Source organism: Bos taurus, chromosome 28 (genome assembly GCF_002263795.3).
Source record: "Bos taurus isolate L1 Dominette 01449 registration number 42190680 breed Hereford chromosome 28, ARS-UCD2.0, whole genome shotgun sequence".
NCBI classification, from domain to species: domain Eukaryota; kingdom Metazoa; phylum Chordata; class Mammalia; order Artiodactyla; family Bovidae; genus Bos; species Bos taurus.
The window spans coordinates 7,997,548-8,019,839 of record NC_037355.1 but is presented as its reverse complement, the minus strand read 5'-3'; the positions used below and the strand labels follow the sequence as shown (position 1 = coordinate 8,019,839).

The following is a 22,292-nucleotide window of genomic DNA, read 5'->3' as shown; positions in this document are numbered from 1 at the left end:
AGGAGAAGGGGATGACAGAGGGTGAGATGGTTGGATGACATCACCGACTCAATGGACATGGGTTTAGGTAAACTCTGGGAGTTGGTGATGGACAGGGAGGCCTGGCGTGCTGCAGTTGATGGGGTTGCAAAGAGTCAGACACGACTGAGTGACTGAACTGAACTGAACTGAACCTTCGAGATTATTAAAATTTAAACATTATAAATAAGCATAGTATGTTCTGAGTGATCTACTTTATGCTAAAGTAGATTCATTTGAATAAGGTTTTGATTTCACTAGCAAGATAACAGATAAGTTTAACTTCTCTGAGGGCAAAATAAATTGTCTACCTTTGTGTTACATGGAGAAAGTGCCTTTGCTTTTTGGCACATAGAATAATGTCTTAAATACAGGTGGCACTTAATAAATGTCCTTCCCAGTATATTTCTCTCTTACCTCTTTGCAGATGATGAGCATTCTAGTTAGAATGTCTTGTTTGAGTTATTTAAGTTTCCAGGAATATCCAGACACCCCTCTGTGAATATGTAGGTCTCTGGTTAATAGACGTGGGTCTAAAATTTACTTATAAATAATTTATGGTTCCATCTCACAACGTAACTTAAATTTTAGGAAGAAAATTATTAAATACGTACCATCCAGAGAGGATTCTTGTGCTTAGAGGAAAGGGTTGATTTTTTTTTTTTTTTTAATATGGAAGAACTTTTACAGTTCAGTTTTTAAAAAAAGGAGTAACTGATAAAGAACACATAATGTGGATGAAAGTGCAGCCTATTATACAGAGTGACATAAGCCAGGAAGAAAAACACCAATACAGTATACTAACGCATGTATATGGAATTTAGAAAGATGGTAACGATAACCATGTATGCGAGACAGCAAAAGAGACACAGATGTATAGAACAGTCTTTTGGACTCTGTGGGAAAGGGCAAGAGTGGGATGATATAGGAGAATGGCATTGAAACATGTAAATTATCACATGTGAAATGAATCACCAGTCCAGGTTCGATGCATGAGACAGGGTGCCTGGGGCTGGTGCACTGGGATGATCCAGAGGGATGGGATGCGGAGGGGGGTTCAGGATGGGGAACACATGTACACCCTTGGCAGATTCATGTCAGTGTATGACAAAACCAATACAATATTGTAAAGTAAAATAAATAAAACTGAAAAATAAAACAAACAAAAAAATAAAACCTAAAAAAAAGAACACATATGAGCAGTTCATAGAAAAAATACACAAATACCCAATAAATACTGTTTAAAAATAGTTTTTTTCATGTATTCAACTTTATAGTATGCAGAATTCATATAATCTCTATATATGTATACATATATTGGGTTGGCAGAAAAGTTCTTTTGGATTTCTCCAAAACATCTTATTGCTATCTTCAGACTTTGAGAGCAAGCTGCAGACATGATGTCCTTTCATCCCTAAATACGGCAGAGCATAATCCCCAACAAAAAGGACACTCCTCCTTATCGTGCATTCAACTGTCTAAATCAGAAAATCAGCATTGGTATAATACTACTATCCTAGTCTCGAGACCGTTTCAGAGTTCACCAACTTTCCTCATAAATCTTTTTCCTTTTCTGGCCCATGTTCGGTGCAGGAATACACGTTACATTTGATTATCACGTCTCTTCAGAGTGCTTCAATTTGAAAGTCTTTCTGAGTTTTCACTATATTTCATGTCCTTCAGCGTGTTAAGGAATACAGACCTTACATTCTATGCATCTAATTTTTCTCATCGTCAAAATCATTCTTGGCATGTATATCACAGAAGGATGTGCTTTTGCTCTCAGTGCATGGCATCATTCCACCGCTGATAATTGAAACCTATGCCAGGAATGTGTCAGTATCCCGTTCTTTATCACACCTTCACTCATCAGTTCAGGATCTATTGACAACTGTATGAAATCAGTCACCTTCATGATGGTTGCTAAAAGATAATTCTCTGTTTCCATCATTCCTGCTACATTTATTAACATGTTACTGTAAGGAGGCGCTTTCCTCTTTCTACATTTTTTTATTTATTCATCATTCATTCATTTCCTTGTCAATATGGAATCATAGATGCAAGTTTTACTGAGTGGGTTTTGATTTTTTACCTGACTATAATTTACTTACACACACACATCTTAAGTCATTCATTTTTGACATAGATATATCCCTAACAAGATTATGGGACAGCCAATGCTTATTTTGATGCTGAAGATTTCCCTCATTTGGCCAGTAGGAGCCCCTTCAAGGTGGCTCCTGTTTCCCTTTGAAATGGTCCCATTATTCACTGAGCATTTCTTTACCTTCTGCCATAAGATGTTTTAGATTCTTCTTGTACTTTCTCTGCCCAATTTTGAAATTAGCTGTTTCTCCAAGGATCCTTGGTACCTTTTGATGTAGTATGGGTTCATCTGTTCTAATTATCTCCATTATTGTTTTAATGCCTCTTTGATATTGTTGCATATAAAAAGATGGTTTTCATAGATTTATTATCACAGTGTGTGTTTAAATACATTTATTTACTGAGAATTTTAGTATCAAATTTAATATCTTGATTCTCTTTGCTATACTGGCACTGCCTTAGTAATCAATTTGAATGCTTACTGTTTTTAAAAAGTCTACCTCAATAAAACGTTATCTAGCATGTTTTCCTTTTTGAAAAATATATCTTGAGTAACTGAATATTTCTTAGGCAGTGCCAACGTTAGTCATTTGGAGCATTGATTAAACTGTTATCTCTCTGAAACTTGCATATATTGTGTACTGTAGCTCAAGGCACATAAGAGATTACTGTTGATTCATTTGAGTACTTATATATTTCCATGGCATTTTGGCTTCTTGAAGGATTATTATCCACCAATACCTAATTTAAAATTTGCTTATGCTTTTTAGTGTTTCCATGGAATTTAATGGTTTTTAGGTGCCAGTTAGGACACTTGGTAGATTGACTAGAAAAATAATTGTTTAAGCAGTGCTGAGATAACTGTGAGGTAGCTGTTGCCTTGACAACTGGAAAACTGTTCTGTTTGCTAAACAAAGGGATGGTAATTTAGTCATTTAATTTCCTTTTTGGCATGGAGGTAGTTTAGAAAAACATTTTATTTTAGCCTCTGAGATGGTCTGTATTTTTTACCAAAAGCAACAGAACAAAAAAAGAAGGTAAGAGGTTTTTTGTTTTTTTTCTGGTGGTATATATTGTACACCTAACAGGGTTGGTATTGGTCAGAAGTATCTTGGTAAATCTGACATGCTTCTTTGAATATCTCTGCTTTGGATCAAAGTACAGTAGCCTCAAAAGAGAGGTGTATAATCTTGGTAATCTTGCTGCTACACTAAAGGACTCTGATAGACTTTTTCTAGCATCCCCACAAACACTTAACCTCTCCTGCTACTAGATTTCAACATGATTGCTTTATTTCTGAATTGAACAGGGGGATACTATTTTAAAGATTCCTTCTCCATATACACAATTATAGTGGAATCTGTTTTATTTATGTGGGATCTCTTTTGTATAGGACTTAAATATTTTTTTAAACTCACAATTGTACCTCCAGAATATTGAGTAATAACAGCCTTTATTTGGTATTGTATGCTGGGTCCTGTTCTAATAAGCACTTTAAATGTAGCGTTTCAAGCTTCATCCCTGTGAGATAGTCACTATTTATTGTGTCTAGAGGCAAGGTTATCTGGCTGCTCAGTGGTAGATTTGAATGTAAGCCTCTAATTCAAGAGCCTGTGCTCTTAATTACTATATTATACTGGTTCTCATTAATAGAGTCACTCCAAACACACTGGAGAATATAGATAAGTATTACTAAGAATGTTCAAAATAACCCCTCTTCTCAGTGACTAACAGATTATAATATTTTGAGTATTAAATTGAGTATTATAATTGATAATTGTGGGACCCAGATTATGAGTATAAGGGAGAGTTACCACACAGTTATGTCTTCTTTTTTTAATATGTGTGAAATGTTCCTTAGTTTATATTTTAAAAAGTAAAGAGCTACATGCCAAATGTAAAAAACAAAAAAGAAACTTTTTTTTTGGAGCAAAACAGGAAAACATACTTTGAATAAAGTATTTTCATTTCCATACCCCTCCTTTCCAGTCCCTTGCTCATAGGTTAACCCCTCTTTAGTAGTTGTCTTTACCTTTAATGTGTATGTTTTTCTGTGTGTATACTGTATCATAGAGAAGGCAATGGCAACCCACTCCAGTATTCTTGCCTGGAGAATCCCAGAGACAGAGGAGCCTGGTGGGCTGCTGTCTATGGGGTCGCACGGAGTCAGACACGACTGAAGTGACTTAGCAGCAGCATACTGTATCAAATATATCTTTGATTATTCCTGCATTTCTAGAAGCATAAAAAGTATAACAGTTTAAAGATAGGTACATATTACCAGTTACTCTGTACTGTGTTCTCATTAGATTTAATGCTAAAGAAATACTATATTCTGAGGAGTAATGACACTGGTTGAAAAAGTGAGAAAAGTGGTTTAACTTTCTCTTTGCCCTAATTTATGATGAGCAGTCATGTAAAATGAGGTTTTGCCTCTCCCATTTTAAAAAGAAAAACAAGGAGGGGGAAAGAGCCTCTTGATGAACGTGAAAGAGGAGAGTGAAAAGGTTGGCTTAAAGCTCAACATTCAGAAAATGCAGATCATGGCATCTGGTCCCATCACTTCATGGGAAGTAGATGGGGAAACAGTGGAAACAGTGTCAGACTTTATTTTTCTGGGCTCCAAAATCACTGCAGATGGTGACTGCAGCCATGAAATTAAAAGACGCTTACTCCTTGGAAGGAAAGTTATGACCAACCTAGATAGCATATTCAAAAGCAGAGACATTACTTTGCCAACAAAGGTCTGTCTAGTCAAGGCTATGGTTTTTCCAGTGGTCATGTATGGATGTGAGAGTTGGACTGTGAAGAAAGCTGAGCACTGAAGAATTGATGCTTTTGAACTGTGGTGTTGGAGAAGACTGTTGAGAGTCCCTTGGACTGCAAGGAGATCCAACCAGTCCATTCTGAAGGAGATCAGCCCTGGGATTTCTTTGGAAGGAATGATGCTAAAGCTGAAACTCCAGTACTTTGGCCACCTCATGCGAAGAGTTGACTCATTGGAAAAGATTCTGATGCTGGGAGGGATTGGGGGCAGGAGGAGAAGGGGACGACAGAGGATGAGATGGCTGGATGGCATCACTGACTCGATGGACGTGAGTCTGAGTGAACTCCAGGAGCTGGTGATGGATAGGGAGGCCTGGCGTGCTGTGATTCATGGGGTCGCAAAAAGTCGAACACGACTGAGTGACTGAACTGAACTGAAAATTATATACGGGCTTCCCTGGTAGCTCAGTGATAAAGAACCTGCCTGCCAACAGAGAAGTTGCGAGTTTAGTTCTTGGGTTGGAAAGATCCCCTGGAGAAGGAAATGGCAACCCATTCCATATACTTGCCTGGGAAATCCCATGGAGAGAGAAAAGCCTGGTGGGCTACAGTCCGCGGGTTCACAAAGAGGCACAACTTAGTGACTAAACAACAACAAAATTATATACACAAATCTGACCATGTACGTTGTGAGTTTTATTTGTTTTTCTGTAGAAATTCATGTTCTGGTTAGCATAGTTTCACTTCTAGACAATTAATGTGTGTCAGTATCCCATTCTATCTGTGTAGCTCCAACCTGTGTTAAAATGCAGGCTTGTTAAACAAATGTATACAGAATTCAGATTATTCATCTGAATAATTAAGAGACAAAAAGTAACTTACCTATAATGATACCAAAAAAAAAAAAAGAGAGACAAATTAAAATCAGGGCATAGATCTTTGCTTTTCTTATGCTCTTTTGAGAAAATAACACTGTTCTAACAATGTATCTAGCAAGTTTTTTTAAACTTCGACTTTCCTTTGCAAGTATTTTTCTAATAGACATTTTCTTCATGTACTTTTCTAATTCCTTTTCTTGTGTTCTAGTGGAGAAGGCAATGGCACCCCACTCCAGTACTCTTGCCTGGAAAGTCCCATGGATGGAGGAGCCTGGTAGGCTGCAGTCCATGGGGTCGCTAAGAGTCAGACACGACTGAGCGACTTCACTTTCCCTTTTCACTTTCCTGCATTGGAGAAGGAAATGGCAACCCACTCCAGTGTTCTTGCCTAGAGAATCCCAGGGACAAGGGAGCCTGGTGGCCTGCCGTCTGTGGAGTCGCAGAGTCGGACACGACTGACGGGACTTAGCAGCAGCAGCAGCAGTGTGACAGAAGGAAAATATTACTCCCTGAAAGTAATAATTTGCCCTCTTGAAATCTGAGTTAATTATTACTCTTTTCTATCTACATGGATTTCCATATGGGTTACAATGTGGGATGGGCTTTGATTTGGAGGAAAAATCACCTTTCTCAAATTCAAGTTGAATAAATCTGCTCAGTAAGCATAGTTATTGTTTGCTAATGTTGGAATGTGACCAGTGTTTGATATGAATATTAGTGAAAAGAATACTTAAATGAGTTTATGTATACTAGTAGTCTATATAATATTACTGTTCTATTCCCACCCCCCCTGCCTTTTTGGTTTAGAATTCTCTGTAATAAAAGTATCTAAAAAGCGTATCATTTCTTAAATATTTATTTGTTCCTGATTGGGCACGAACAAGTACTTTTAGATCACCTCTGATTCTTTTCTCTATTTCACGATTTCTGGTTCCTCATTAATTTTTATTTAACCAAACTATTTATCTATGAAAATAAAATTTTGCTGGCTAATGAGATAGGAAGTATTAATGGGAGAGGTTGTGAGTTGTGGAGGTTAATGGGCCTTATGGGCATGAAGCAGCCCCTTTATCTGGGCTTCTTTAGCAATAACACAAAATTTATCAATTGAATTGATGTCTTTTTGACAATTTCTGAGTGAAGTGCTGCAAATTCCTGTTCATATTCTTGCTAAAATAAAGCCATTAGCCTGTCTGGAATTAAATCAAAATTTTGACCAAGAAAAGTGATACTTTAAGAGGGCTCAGCCATAAGGTAGAAATGTATTTATTAAATTTAGGTGCAAAGACTAGTACAGAGTTATCAAATTGTAGTTCATGGTATCAGCATATTTTAAAAATAACAATGCAGAAATGATTATCTTGCTATGAGAGTACACTTCTGCTATAGCATAAATTGAAATATAAGCATTTTCTTAAGTAGATTTAAGAAATCATATACTTGATATGTTTTAAGTGTTTTTTAAAAAAATACGTGAGGCAAATGGCCATTAAGGAGGGTGACCTGATATGTTTAGTTGTAACCCCTTTTTTTGGTTTCTGATACCTCCCCATCTTTCAAAAAGTTATTAAAATTATTTGCTGTCTTTATGATAATTTTTGTTACACCATTAGAATATTTTTTTAGAGATAGATCTCGTCTATGTGTATTAGCCAGAACTATTAGAGGTAAATTTATTTTAAGATCCAAATGAAATTGATGTTCTCATTAGTTATTGCTATATATTAGTATTTTTCCACTTTGTATTCTGTGGAATTTCTGCAGGATGTTAATAGATGTTAATTTTAAAAAAGGATTCTTTGGACAAATAGACTGGAAAATGGTGAGACAGAATGGGAATTGATTCAATAAACTGATTTTCCCAGACTCCCAACTCTTTTTTTTTTTTCTGGTGGTGCATCTTGGTATATTAGTTTTTCTTATAAAACATTTTGGGAGAAGTTACTTGTATAATCTTTCTTTGTCTGTGGAATTGATTAATGTAAGTAGAACCCCTTACAACTATAGCTCCTGAACAGAAAAAGAACCTGATTATAAAAAAACAGCTAGATTAGGACTATTAAAAATTAAATCACAGTGAAAAAGCTTAGAATATTTATTGTAGACGGGAAGTAAACAGTGAATTCATGTCAAAGCAGTTGAGACATTTTGGCTGATTTTTACTTGAGATTTTTCAAATTGGATTTCTTTGTACGGTTTTTAACAATAGTTTGAATCTATGTAGTTTTTCCCTACCCCCTTTGATACTGTTCTACCTTAGAGTCATCTTGATAGGGAGCTGTTCTGAATTTGGGTGGCTGCCAAGATAATAGCCTAAATATGAAAAGAAATTTTCTTTGAGCTTTAAGGATGTTCCTTTTCTTTCAGTGGTTATTTAGTAAAGAAAATTTGAATAAAAGAGTGGATAGAATGATACATACTTGTGATTGAGCTAATTTATATCATGGACCATGTGTGTTTTATGTAGAGGAAAAAAGATGCCTTTGTATCTTCTTTGACGTACATTTTGGTACATGTAAATAGACCTTATGTATTTTACTTATTTTTAAGTTAGAGTATTTTATAGATTGTTCTTGTTAACAATACATTCATGTATTATAACTTTTATAGCTGTAACAGGATTAGATCTGCCAATCTGAAGTCTGATTGGGGGAAAGAACTCAAAAGTTTAAATCTAATAATAAGTTTTTGCATTTTTAGGCGCTTGATGAACCTCCCTATTTGACAGTGGGCACTGATGTGAGTGCTAAATACAGAGGAGCCTTTTGTGAAGCCAAGATCAAGACAGCAAAAAGACTTGTCAAAGTCAAGGTACAGTATATGTAGATTTTATAAATTATATATTTAGTATTTGATATCTGAACCTTTATTTGGTGAATGTATTAAGAATTTTTTCTTCTGCAAGTTGAGTTTAGTTTCTAAGAGTAAAGATTGTAAAAATAACTGAAAACAAAGCATTATTTGTGATTCTTAAGTGTTCTAATTGGAATGAAATTAGGTGATCATAATTGGTATTTTGAATGCCATTTCACTACAGACATGGTATTGTTTGTATTGTTAGCCTTTTAGAACTGGAAAGGACCTTAGAAGTCATGTAGTTTAATTTCTTAATTTTATCCTAAGGAAAATGAGGCTCAATAAAAGGGCCAGGGCCTTTTATTTCCAGGATGGTCCAGGGCCATCCTGGAAAATTAGTGACAGAATGGGAATTAGAATAGTACATCAATTTTAAGACCCTTCACCATTTTAACCATGAAATTGAGATGTGGTTTATAACTGATGATGGTGGATCTAGTTGTTGATTCCTTATCTTTTACTTTTCTTGAAAAAATGTTGCCAATTATTTATTGAGTACAAGCTGTGCAGGTGGGAAGGAGGATGGGGATATGAGAATAACCTTGTCTCTTTTCAAGAGATTTATAATCTAGGTTAGCAGATACCCCATAAAATACTGTTTTGAACATCACCAGTAAAACAGCCATAGAGGTGTTGTACTTGAGCTATCAGAGCTTCTTCCATGCTGGTATGCCTTGGTTCTTTCCTTATGCAGGGATATGTTGAAAAAAGCTTCGGGGCTATGCTAATTCACACTGCTGGTTAAGAACCTTTGTGACAGGGCCTTTAAACTAACTGTAAGCCTGTAGGATGCTGATCTGGTCTCCCTCCCTGCCTTCAGGTTTCACATGCTTGGTGTACCTAAGCTCCTGTAGTGCCTTTTCCTGTTCTGACTTCACACGCTGGTGTTCTCTGAGCACTCATTTTTGCCATTACTATCTTGTAGATGAAGAGAAAGTGGTTTTTTTTTTTATCAGTTTTTTCACTCTTTCAGACAGAGCTCCTGAGAGCACATGGTTTGAATTAGACAGAAATCTCTCCCTTTGGAGAGAGGTGGAACGTCTCCTCAGCAGAACTTGGCCTCCAGATAAGCACCTTCTAACCTGTGCTGGTTAGAAAAGGTGTTCCTTTGGTCAAGAGCCATGTGTTACTCCAGGAAGCATGCTTCACTGGAATTGAGCCGTGATTTGTATTCTCACCTGGGTGTCTCTGTGTAATGCATGATCCTGCAAAACGACACACAGCAGCTGTGCCATTGCTTGCTACCAGTGAAAGGGAGAAAGCAGTCTGTGTGACTTGTGCTGGTAGCACAGAGTGCCAGCCAGTGCCTCGTGTCTCATAAGTAGTGGCTGTCTAAAATTTGTTCTTAGTTCTTTAGACTGCTCTAAAAATCCGTTTATAATTCAAAGCTAATGATTTTCTCAACAGATATGGTAGTATATTTCTGTATCAGTTTGTTTATGATTCAGAGTTAATACATTTTCAACAATTTGTTGATACACTTCTTCCCTATCAGTTTTTATTTATTGAGCATTTATTACATGCTAAGCATTGTATCAGGTATTGAAACTCTAGTATTCTAAAGACCTTTCCTCAATTTTTAAGTGGTTTACTGTCTAAGTGAAGTAAACACATAATTTAAATCAAGTGTAGTAGTGCCATGTGTGAGAAATGTATGGGATGCTGTGAGTACAGGACAGCTCCTTTCGTAGCTGGTGTGTGAGCCTATTTCATAATTGATTACCACACACATCAGATAAGACCACGTTAATGGTTCAGTCCTTGGAAGCTCTTGTTTTATATAGGGGAAACCACCTTTTCTATACTGAGTATTGGAAGCTATTTTGTTTTTACCAACTAATTGAATATTTAAACTTGATCCTTTTATTTTAACATCTAGTGTCCCATTCTCTGATGTCTATGCTGACAGTATAGTAAAGTTCTGGATCCGGATGGCCTGAGTTTGAATCTCAGCTCTACCATGTACTAGTTCTGTGATCTTGGACCAGTTGCTTACACTTTGTGTTCCTCTGTTTTCTTAGCAACAAAATGGGAATAACCACCCTACCTAATAAAGTTTTTGTGAAGATGATAGGTTCAATGCTTGAGCTTGATGCTGGACACTCAGCAAATGTGTGTTGCTACTGCTTATTATTAACCGAAGGCTTCACAAAATGGTAGAATACATAATAAACTAAGATCACCACCTCCTTTTTCCTCATTTTTTAGGAAAACAAATTATATGATTAAACTCATAATTAATAGTACTGAATAAACTATAATAAGTGAATCATCAAGTAAATTAGTCTGGGTGTTGTCTATTAAATAGTAAGTTTTTCAGTTTCTGCTTAGGGATTGAGATTTTGTACAAACTAGACAGCCATTTGTTTAGATTACTTATTAAAAAAAAAGAATTCATGCATTAATGAGCTTGTGCTGCTTTGTTTTCTTTTTTGGTGGCTAATTAAATTTATAATCTCTAGGTAACATTTAGACATGATTCTTCAACAGTGGAAGTTCAAGATGACCATATAAAGGGCCCACTAAAGGTAATTCATTTATTTATTCATAATAACTGTTTCCCACTGAAGCACTAGAAGTAATAATCTTGATCTTTTAAAAAATTCATTGGTTACTTTGCATTTCAGTTGATAAATATGTTCAGTTCAGTTCAGTTGCTCAGTCGTGTCCGACTTTTTGTGACCCCATGAATCGCAGCACGCCAGGCCTCCCTGTCTATCACCAGCTCCCGGAGTTCACTCAAACTCGTGTCCATCGAGTTGGTGATACCATCCAGCCATCTCATCCTCTGTCGTCCCCTTCTCCTCCTGCCCCCAATCCCTCCCAACATCAGAGTCTTTTCCAGTGAGTCAACTCTTCTCATGAGGTGGCCAAAGTATTGGAGTTTCAGCTTCAGCATCAGTCCTTCCAATGAACACCCAGGTCTGATCTCCTTTAGGATGGACTGGTTGGATCTCCTTGCAGTTCAAGAACTCTCAAGAGTCTTCTCCAACACCACAGTTCAAAAGCATCAATTCTTCAGCGCTCAGCTTTCTTCACAGTCCAACTCTCACATCCATACATGACCACTGGAAAAACCATAGCCTTGACTAGATGGACCTTTGTTGGCAAAGTAATATCTCTGCTTATCAATATGCTGTCTAGATTGGTCCTAACTTTCCTTCCAAGGAGTAAGCGTCTTTTAATTTGATGGCTGCAATCACCATCTGCAGTAATTTTGGAGCCCAAAAAAATAAAGTCTGACACTGTTTCCCCATCTGTTTCCCATGAAGTGATGGGACCAGATACCATAATCTTCGTTTTCTGAATGTTGAGCTTTAAGCCAACTTTTTCACTCTCCTCTTTCACTTTCATCAAGAGGCTTTTTAGTTCCTCTTCACTTTCTGCCATAACGGTGGTGTCATCTGCATATCTGAGATTATTGATATTTCTCCCGGCAATCTTGATTCCAGCTTGTGCTTCTTCCAGCCCAGCGTTTCTCATGATGTACTCTGCATATAAGTTAAATAAGCAGGGTGACAATATACAGCCTTGACAAACTCCTTTTCCTACTTGGAACCAGTCTGTTGTTTCACGTCCAATTCTAACTGTTGCTTCCTGACCTGCATACAAATTTCTCAAGAGGCAGATCAGGTGGTCTGGTATTCCCATCTCTTTCAGAATTGTCCACAGTTTATTGTGATCCACACAGTCAAAGGCTTTGGCATAGTCAATAAAGCAGAAATAGATATTTTTCTGGAACTCTCTTGCTTTGTCCATGATCCAGCAAATGTTGGCAATTTGACCTCTGGTTCCTCTGCCTTTTCTAAAACCGGCTTGAACATCTGGAAGTTCACGATTCACGTACTGCTGAAGCCTGGCTTGGAGAATTTTGAGCATTACTTTACTAGCGTGTGAGATGAGTGCAATTGTGTGGTAGTTTGAGCATTCTTTGGCATTGCCTTTCTTTGGGATTGGAATGAAAACTGACCTTTTCCAGTCCTGTGGCCACTGCTGAGTTTTCCAAATTTGCTGGCATATTGAGTGCAGCACTTTCACAGCATCATCTTTTAGGATTTGAAATAAAAACTGGAATTCCATCACCTCCACTAGCTTTGTTCATAGTGATACTTTCTAAATGTGTAATTCTCTCTAAATAGGAAAAAAATAAAATTAATGTGCCATAAAACCTATATGACAGTAAAACTTGTGTTCACAAGTGAAATGAACATCAAGGAAAGATTGATTGCTTTTTATTCACTCATCTGTTTTAGTCTCACCATGTTTCACTTACTAAAAGGGTGGAATTTCCAGAAATATTAAGTGGTAAACTAGGGATCGAGTGATACGAGTTCCATGATGATGTGAAAAGTGAGAAAACAAAACATAATAAATCTTCAGAGCTTTTAATTCTTTGAAGCAACTGCTGGCCTATGAAATTTTTTAAGGGTCATTAGGCAGTTATACGGAGAAGGCAATGGCACCCCACTCCAGTACTCTTGCCTGGAAAATCCCATGGACGGAGGAGCCTGGTGGGCTGCAGTCCATGGGGTCGAGAAGAGTCGGACACGACTGAGTGACTTCACTTTCACTTTTCACTTTCATGCACTGCAGAAGGAAATGGCAACCCACTCCAGTGTTCTTGCCTGGAGAATCCCAGGGACGGGGGAGCCTGGTGGGCTGCCGTCTATGGGGTCGCACAGAGTCGGACACAACTGAAGCGACTTAGCAGCAGCAGCAGCAGCAGCAGCAGGCGGTTAAAAGTGATAAACTGTTCATGCATACACATAGAGAGTTTAATTTCTTTGCATTATTTTTTCTTCATTGGCCAGTTATGAATTAAGTGCTACTTTACTTTGCACTAGTGAGCAGGCTTAAAGGAAATATGTGGGTAGCCACTATGTCCTGTTCGGCCCTTGTGAATGTCTGAAACGGACATTGGCCTAGCTGGGCAGATTTTAAGAAACACTAACATAATTGAAGAAACATTTTTAGATGCAAGAAAATTCCTTTCCTAATCAAACAGTACTTTTCAGAGAACTTGATAGATGTCTCTATCTGCCAATTTTTGTTGGTGGTTGTTTTGAAAACTTTTAATTGAATCCCCAGGGCATTAGTACCTTGCATATATAGTAGGCACTGTGGAAGACTAATAGCACTAGTGGTAAAGAATCCGCCTGCCAATGCAAGAGATGTGGGTTTGATCCATACGTTGGGAAGATAGATCCCCTGGAGTAGGGATGGCAACCCACTCCAGTATTCTTGCCTGGAAAATTCCATGGACAGAGGAGCCTGGTGAATTGCAGTCCATGGGGTCACAAAGTCAGACATGACTGAGCACATCTGCACATGGAAGAGTAAAACTTGTAAGTTTTTAATATTGCCTTGTGAAAATCATTTTCCACTTTTTCTTTTTTATAGGTGTCCTCTTTAATGTTATATGCACATGTGTATCACTTGTAGGGATAAAAGACAGAAACATGCACATGTATAATTTGATTTTGGGCTTCCCTGGTGGCTTAGATGGTAAAGAATCTCTATGCAGTCCGAAGACTCAGTTTGATCCCTGGGTTAGCAACATCCCCTGCAGAAGGAAATTGCAACCCACGCCAGTATTCTTGACTGGAGAATTCCATGGACAGAGGAGCCTGGTGGGCTGTAGTCCGTCGGGTCGCAAAGATTCAGACATAACTGAGTGACTAACACACACACACGCAATTTGATGTTAACTGCCATTTATTTAGCATTTAGTATGTGTTAGTACTGTGCTAATTCCTCTGCACGTATTATTTTATATAATCCTCATAACAACTCTTTAGAGATGAGGAAGTTGGAGGGAGATGGGAGGTAAAGTAATCTGGCCCAAGGTCTTGTAGCCAGTAATGAGATGGCAAAAATAAAAATTCTCATGGACTCATAGCCTGTAGTTTTGAAGCATTGTGCCCCCTGGATGATCAGAACACACCCATCTCTATGCCTTATTTGTGTGTTTGCCTTATGAGCACACCAGCTAGCTCTTCACTACCTGACTACCTTATTTACCTGGCACATGCTAGCTGGTACCAGTTACAAAAAATGCTCAGCGTTGCAGGGATTGGAAAGACAATTTGAATCCTCAAGACATCTCTGTTTTTGGTTAAGCCTGTTTGATTATGGCATAGTTGGTTTATTTTGCTTGTTTGTTTTGTCTTACTAAAATTTTCTTTGTTTTTGATTAGGCTTGGGATCATTTTGATTTTGACATAGACAAGTGTATTAAATTACAGTCTCAAAATTGTTGAAATATTTCTCTTGCTTATGGATTTTTTTGTATGTAGATTTTCAGTTGTTTCCTAATATACTTCGTAGCTTTCTATCAGCTGATAGAGTACTAGTATTTGGATAAATGTTTGTCCTAGAGAAAATAAACTTCCTATTTATTTGTGGTTATTTGATTTCAGTATATTTTCAGTGAATTGACATGAAAATAATACTGGAACATTTGAGGATTATATTTTAAAAAATGCACCATGTATTTATTGACAGTAGTCTCTGGTGGTCCAGTGGTTGGGACTGTGCACTTGTATTGCACGAGCCTGTGCTTCATCTCTGGTTTGGGAACTAGAAGAGAGAGAGAAGAGTTTCCTTCCCTTTTTTGGGCATCGTGTGGGGCTGACACTCTTCTCTAAACAAGTTTAGTTTTGTTATCACTGTAAAGATCATATACATTTTCTTTTAACTGAGATGAAACTAATATTATTACTAGTTTCAGTATACAGCATAATGGTTCAATATTTGTGGATCGCTGTGTTAACATTTGTCACCATAGGTGGTTGTAAAGGGGCTTCCCAGGTGGTGCTAGTGGTAAAGAATCCATCTGCCAGTGCAGGAGACATAAGAGTCTCGGGTTTGATCCCTGGGTGGAGAAGATCCCCTGGAGGAGGGCATAGCGACCCACTCCAGTATTCTTGCCTGGAGGATTCCATAGACAGAGGAGCCTGGAGGGCTACAGTCCATAGGTTCACAAAGAGTTGGATGGTACTGTATGAAGCAACTTAGCACACACGGTTGTAAAAAAATTTTTTTCTTGGTGTGAGGACTTTTAAGACTTAGCCTCTATTTTCGATCTTATTCTCTTTATCTTATAAAGTTGGCTTTTTGTTTGTTTTGTTTTTTAGACTTCATGTATAAGTGATATCATATGGTAATTGTCTTTTTCTATATGACTAATTTCACGTGGCATAATGCCCTCAATGTCTGCCCATGTTGTTGCAGATGACAAGATTTCATTCTTTTTAATGGCTGATTTATGTGAGCATGTGTGTGTGCACACACATATCTTTATCATCCATTGATGGATACTTAGCTTCTTTTCATATCTTTGCTATTGTAAATAATGCTTCAGTGAACTTGGGGGGTGCGTATATCCTTTCAAATTAGTGTTTTCATTTCCTTCAGATAAATATCCACAAGTGAAATTACTGGATCATGTGACAGTTGTCTGTGTAATTTTTTTGAAGACTCTTTCTTCTGCTTTCCATAGTGCTGCACCAGTACGTTCCTGCCAGTAGTGCACAAAGGTTTCCTTCTCCACATCCTGGGCAGCACTTTGGGTTCTTGTCTTTTGATGATAAGCCATTCTCAGTAGGTGTCAGGAGATACCTAATTGTGGGTTTAATTTTCATTTCTCTGTTGATTAGTGATACTGAGCATATTTCCATGTACCTGTTTGCTGTCTGTATGTTGTCTTTGGAAAAGTGTCTATTCAGGCCTTCTCATTTTTTAAATGGAGCTTTTTGCTTTTCTGGATATTAATTTTGTGAGCTGTTGATGTATTCTAGATTTTAGCTCCTTGTCATTTGCATCATTTGCAAATATTTTCTCCCATTCAGTAGATTCTATTTTTGTTTAGTCAATGATTTCCTTTACTGTGCAAAAGCTTTTAAGTTTAATTAGGTCCCATTTATTAATGTTTGCTTTTGCTTCCTTTGCCTTAGAAGATAGATCCAAAAAAACATACTGCTACGATTTATGTCCAAGAGTGCTCTGCTTATGTTTTCTTCTAGCAGTTTTATGGTTTCCAGTTTTACATGCAAGTCTTTAATCCATTTTGAGTTTATTTTTGTGTATGGAATGAGAACCTTTGCCGATTTTTCAGTTAGATTGTTTGTTTCTTCTTCTCTTTTTCTGTTGCATTGTATGAATTATTTATATATTTTGGTTTTTAACCCTTTATCAGATATGTGATTTGCAAATGTATTTTCTCCCTTTTTGTAGGTTGCCTTTTCAAATTGTTGACAATTTCTTTTGCTGTGTAGAAGTTTTTGGTATGATGTGTGTACACACACACACACATATACTTATAAAGACCCATATACATTTATAAACCATATAAATTATCAGCATTTTCTTGATCAGGTGAAAATATTTCGAATGATTTTCATTATTGGTACACTGTAACTTAAGGAGAACCTCAGAATTATTTGTTAATTTCTCCCCAGCATCCTTTAAAGAAGAGTTGTAATATGAGGTGAAGATACGCAGTTTCACAGATAGGGATCCCCAGACCCATGAGAGTTCCCTCAGAGAGGTTGTAAGGACAAAACTATATATTTTCATAATAATACTTAGATATTACTTGCTTTTTTCATTATGTTGATATTTTCACTGATGATACAGAAACAATCGTGAGTAAAATTGCTGGCACTTTAAGACAAATCAGTAGTTACTTTATTCTTCACCATCACAAAATCAATTTGTCAAAAAAAAGCCAGTTTTTAGTTTATTCATTTCTCTTAAGTTTTTCTAACTTTTTTTTTTTTTTTTTTAATACTTTAGGTTGGGGCTATTGTGGAAGTGAAGAATCTTGATGGTGCATATCAGGAAGCTGTAATCAATAAGTTAACAGATGCTAGTTGGTACACTGTAGGTAAGGGAATACATATTCTTCTTAAAACGTATTTTCAATGATAATACAAATAAGGCAGAGCTTTTTCTTGATTTACTTCCTCTCTTAGTTGCCATAGTTATTACTATTATTAATAGTTTTTATCTTTCCAGATCTTTAAAAACTTTATTTCATCAATATGTACATAATGTATAATTTGAACTTAGTGTATATATTATACAGTGGATTTCTAGCTTTTCACTTCAAAGTGTATTTTAGAGTATTTTTTTTTCATCTTAACCATTTTTGAGTGTGCATTTCAGTAGCATTCAGTAAATTCATGTTGTCATGCAACAGATAAATTTTTTAAACTAATATTCATGCTGATGATGTTGCCAGTTTTCTTGGTGTTATATAGTAAATTACTGTATTATGGATTGAATGTCTTTTGTACATGGACATTATTGTAGTATTTCCCTAGTGTGTGCATTGAGAACTAGGCATAGATTGAAGGGAAATGTCCTTTTAAAACTTTAGTAGTTTATGAAAACCACTTTCCTAAAAGACTATTAATTTACACTCCCATAAACAGTAGTGTATGAATGTACTTGTTTTCGCAACCCTTGTCAAATTTGACGTTACTAGTATTTTTAAGTTTGTGCCCATCTGGACGCACAATAGTATCTCAATTTTGTTTTAATTTGCTTCTCCCATGATTAGTAGTGAGATTGGACATATTTTCATGTATTTATTGAAAGGAACATTATTTCTGTTGTATTTTCTCTCTTTTGAATTGCCAATGTATAGTGTCTTCCCAGTCCCATCTTTTCCTCTTGGAAAGGTTATCATCTTATTTTTAGGAAATGAGTTTATATATTTAAATATACAAAGGGATTGTTAAACCTTTTCCTCTTCAGTTGCAAGTATTCTTCTATTGCTTTACTCTTATCTCTGCTGTCAGTTTACATATGATAGTCAGTTTTCCTGTGGTTGCCTTTTCCTTTGTAATTTTAGTTTGAATCTTGTTTAAGAAGGCTTTCCTGCTTCATCTGGCCCAAAATGTTAGTAGTGCTGAGATTGAAATTAGAGTAATTTATAGGGGCGGTCTGAATATATAAATTTATACTCTTGTTTTTTGTTTCTTAAATTTGTTAGCATTTACCAGTAGAAAAGCTTGCTTTTTCTCTACACTGTTGAGAAGGGTTAATCAGCATTTAACAGTTTTCTTTCTGAAATGCTAACTTTTCATTTGGTGTTTTCTGTACCAGGGAAGATGTTTTCATTATATTATTTTTTTCCCTAGAAATTGGATAAGATACTCTGCATTTGAAGTTGTTTGTTAGAAAACTTAAAATGGATACTTAATGTCACATCTAATCTTTTAAAGCAGTAGCTCTCTTTACACTGATAAAATTAAATATAACTTACGTCATTTTGTTAATCTTTGAACATCCCTTCAGTAGTTTCCTTTTCTACCTCTCTCGCAGTTTTTGATGATGGTGATGAGAAAACGTTGAGACGGTCCTCACTGTGCCTGAAAGGAGAGAGGCATTTTGCTGAGAGTGAAGTAAGTAATCACTTAATCAACAAACATGTCGTATTTTGTATTGGGGGTGGCAAAATTTTGCTTTCTTACTCAAGCAACTTACTTGTTATTCAGGAAAATTCATTAATATATAAAAGTATTAGCATGTAGTCTGAGAAAACTTTAAGGCCTTGTGTTTGAGTTATCAGGTTCTATATGCTCTTTTTTTTTTTAATGTATTTTAGCAATTAGTATTTGTCTATGAAGAAAATACAGTGAAATTGTTCATTATCTTTAGGCAACTTTCATATAGAGTCCTTTAATTTATAAATAATTATAGAATAGAGACTCCTCGTTTGTAACCTACTTGAACCCCATCATCACTATTAAAGGGACCTCCTAACTACTCTAAGTGCTGCAAACACCTCCTAACTACTGCTGCTGCCAGCAGCTGCATTTATTACAGCCTCTCTTTGGAGAAGGCTTGCCTGCCTGCCTTTCTAAAGTGGACGCCTCCATTCCTCTTAAGCTTTCTGGGTTACTTTACTTTCTTTATAGCACAGTCTTTCTCAGCACTGTGTTTACGCGCTTCTGTATTGTCTGCCTTCCTCACCGCCGTGTGTCTCAGTGGCAGGGATTTCGTGTGTCTTCTTCACCACTGTGTTCCCAGTTCCTGCAACAGTGCCTGGCACAGAGCAGAAGCTGAATAAACATTAGTTGGATGAATAACTGAAGTGCTCATATCTGCCAGGGACTTTGCTTAGTGCTTTACATACGTCCTCACATTTACAGCATTATGAGAGAGATGCAGTTCTTATTTTTAGCTTATAGTTGATAAAATTGATGGTCAGAACCATTTCTCACACCAGCACTTCCTAGTACCAAAATCATGCTCTAAAATCGAAATATGTTTTAATAAGTGTGCAGGCTTCACACACACAGTTTTGAAAATCAATAACTTGCAATTCAAAAATTTTTTAATGGGCACATTGTTACAAACAGTGTTATATTCTATAACACTATAAATATTAGTTAATATACAGTGTGACCAAACCAAGATTTCTGTTTTCTAATAACTATTTAGAATGATGTTATTGTGGGGAATTTTAATATTTCTGTTAAATTATTAGACTTTATTTTTTGTTGTTGTTATTTTTCCTTTCCCTTAAATGATTGACTTCCCATTTCAATTCCAAATTTGGGACAGATTCTCTGTAATAATTCTGGCCTATCTTTTCAGTCTCATGCTTTATTATTTCCCTGTACTTCTCATTTGTAAGACTTTCAGATTATGGTTCATACTTCCTTTTCTTTGTTTCTTCTGAGCCCCATTCCTCTCAAGACCATGAGAAATGCTTCCTCCTTCATGATGTCTTTCATGAGCTCGCTAACCAAATTTGATCTCAGTATCCTTTGATCCTTTTCCACTTCTCTTATTTTTTTTTATGGTCTTTCTTTGTTACTTTTATCATTTTCTCTTTAAAATTGTAAGCTGTTTTGGTGGAATAGCCAAATTTTTGTCATCTTGATGAACTCTCCTTTTCCTAGTAGTGTTTTCTACACAAAAGCCTTCAGTAACCATTTGGTGAATTAATTGTTAAGGTTTAAAGATAGCAAATACATATAACTTTGGGACAAGTACAGTAAATTTGGCTTCTTTCACTGATGACATTAACAGAATTCTGAGTTTATGGAGTTCTTAGAAATAATTTCATTTTCCTTAGAATATGTGATAATTATGGTGGGTTAATGAGTGTGAGAACTTCAAAACTTGATTTTTCATCTAAGTGAAGATATGTATATGTCTTATTTACTTATTCCAGTGAAGTATCTTAAGGAACTAATTTTGTCTTTGCCAGGAGAATTTTAAATTGGGATAGTTTATAAGACAGTTGTGGTATGAAGGCCAAAGCAGTGATATCTAGTAGCTCAGTGTATCCACCTTAATTTCAGGAGAGATCAATTTTACTCTGTGTATCTCTACGTGTTAAATTTGATGTTTTGCTAGAGGATATTAGAATATTGGTGTATTATTCCTTACCCATTGCCATATGCAGGTGCTATGCTAGGTACATGGATAAGCTAGATAGACATGGAATTTATCCTTGGCATCTGTTAGAGTGGTAATTTGAATAATATTCCAAAGTAGTTTTATCAGCTGGCATTCTCTTTGTACAGTTACTACATGCAATTGAAAATGCACATGTATACCTGTGGCGGATTCATTTTGATATTTGGCAAAACTAATACAATTATGTAAAGTTTAAAAATAAAATAAAATTTAAAAAAAAAAAAGAAAATGCTGAAGAAAGTTTAGATGAAATCCTAGCTCCGCATTTCTTGCAGCCCATTTTAGATAACAGGGCTATCAGCATGTTTCCCCTAGGCCTGTGGAATTTTCTTCAGCCTTTAATATAGCCAGGAGTCTCTGGTTGTGCTCTACAAGTATTTGTTGTAGTTGTTGAGTTGCTAAGACATGTCTGAAGGCAGGAGAAGAAGGGGACTACAGAGGATGAGATGGTTGGATGGCATCACCAACTCAATAGACATGAGCTTGGGCAAGCTCGGGGAGTTGGTGATGAACAGGGAAGCCTGGTGTGCTGAAGTCCATGGGGTTGCAAAGAGTCAGACACGACTGAATGTCTGAACTGAAGTCATGTCTGACTCTTTTGCTACCCCATGGACTGTAGCCTGCCAGGCTCCTCTGTCTATGGAATTTTCTAGGCAAGAATACTGGAGTGGGTAGCCATTTCCTTCTCCCCAGTTCCTACACAGTTCTACGGAATCGAACCCACGTCTCCTACACAGGCAGGCAGATTCTTTACTACTGAGCTACCAGGCAAGCCCTCTTAATTCTGACCATCCTTCACTCTTTTCTGTGAAGTGAAATAAAAGTGCTTCTGCTTTCCAGGATTGAGGCCAGGGACACAGGGCTGCTTTTAGCAATAAGACAATTGCTTCTTATTGTTCTAATTCTTTTTTAAATACTAGGGAGAGATTGTGGTTTATTTGGGAATTCCTGTATGTGATTCCTAGATAACTTTTCTGAAATTCTGGATATTTTCTTTCTTAAACCAAGTGAAATAACTAGCCGATACTGATAATAGAAATAAAATAGAAAGCTGATAGTTAAAGTTGCTCAGTGGTTTCCAACTCTTTGCAACCCCATGGACTATACAGTTTGTAAAATTCTTCGGGCCAGAAGACTGGAGTGGGTAGTCTTTCCCTGCTCCAGGGGATCTTTCTCTACTTTTAAGAGAGTGGCCTTAATCTTAGGGGAGGGGCATTTAATTTTTTT

The 22,292-nt window shown here is 36.6% G+C and overlaps 1 protein-coding gene across 12 annotated transcripts in view; it reads left to right on the top strand.

The window, feature by feature from the left end:
- The window catches only part of ARID4B (AT-rich interaction domain 4B), a 138,515-nt gene that overhangs the window by 46,604 nt on the left and 69,619 nt on the right, over positions 1-22,292 (top strand). For all 12 annotated transcript variants that reach the window (NM_001206133.3, XM_024986703.2, XM_010820426.4 and 9 more), the window contains 4 exons: positions 8,469-8,579; positions 11,087-11,152; positions 17,421-17,511; positions 18,957-19,036. In NM_001206133.3, the coding sequence (NP_001193062.1) occupies positions 8,469-8,579; positions 11,087-11,152; positions 17,421-17,511; positions 18,957-19,036 (348 nt within the window). The remainder of the gene's footprint in view (positions 1-8,468; positions 8,580-11,086; positions 11,153-17,420; positions 17,512-18,956; positions 19,037-22,292) is intronic.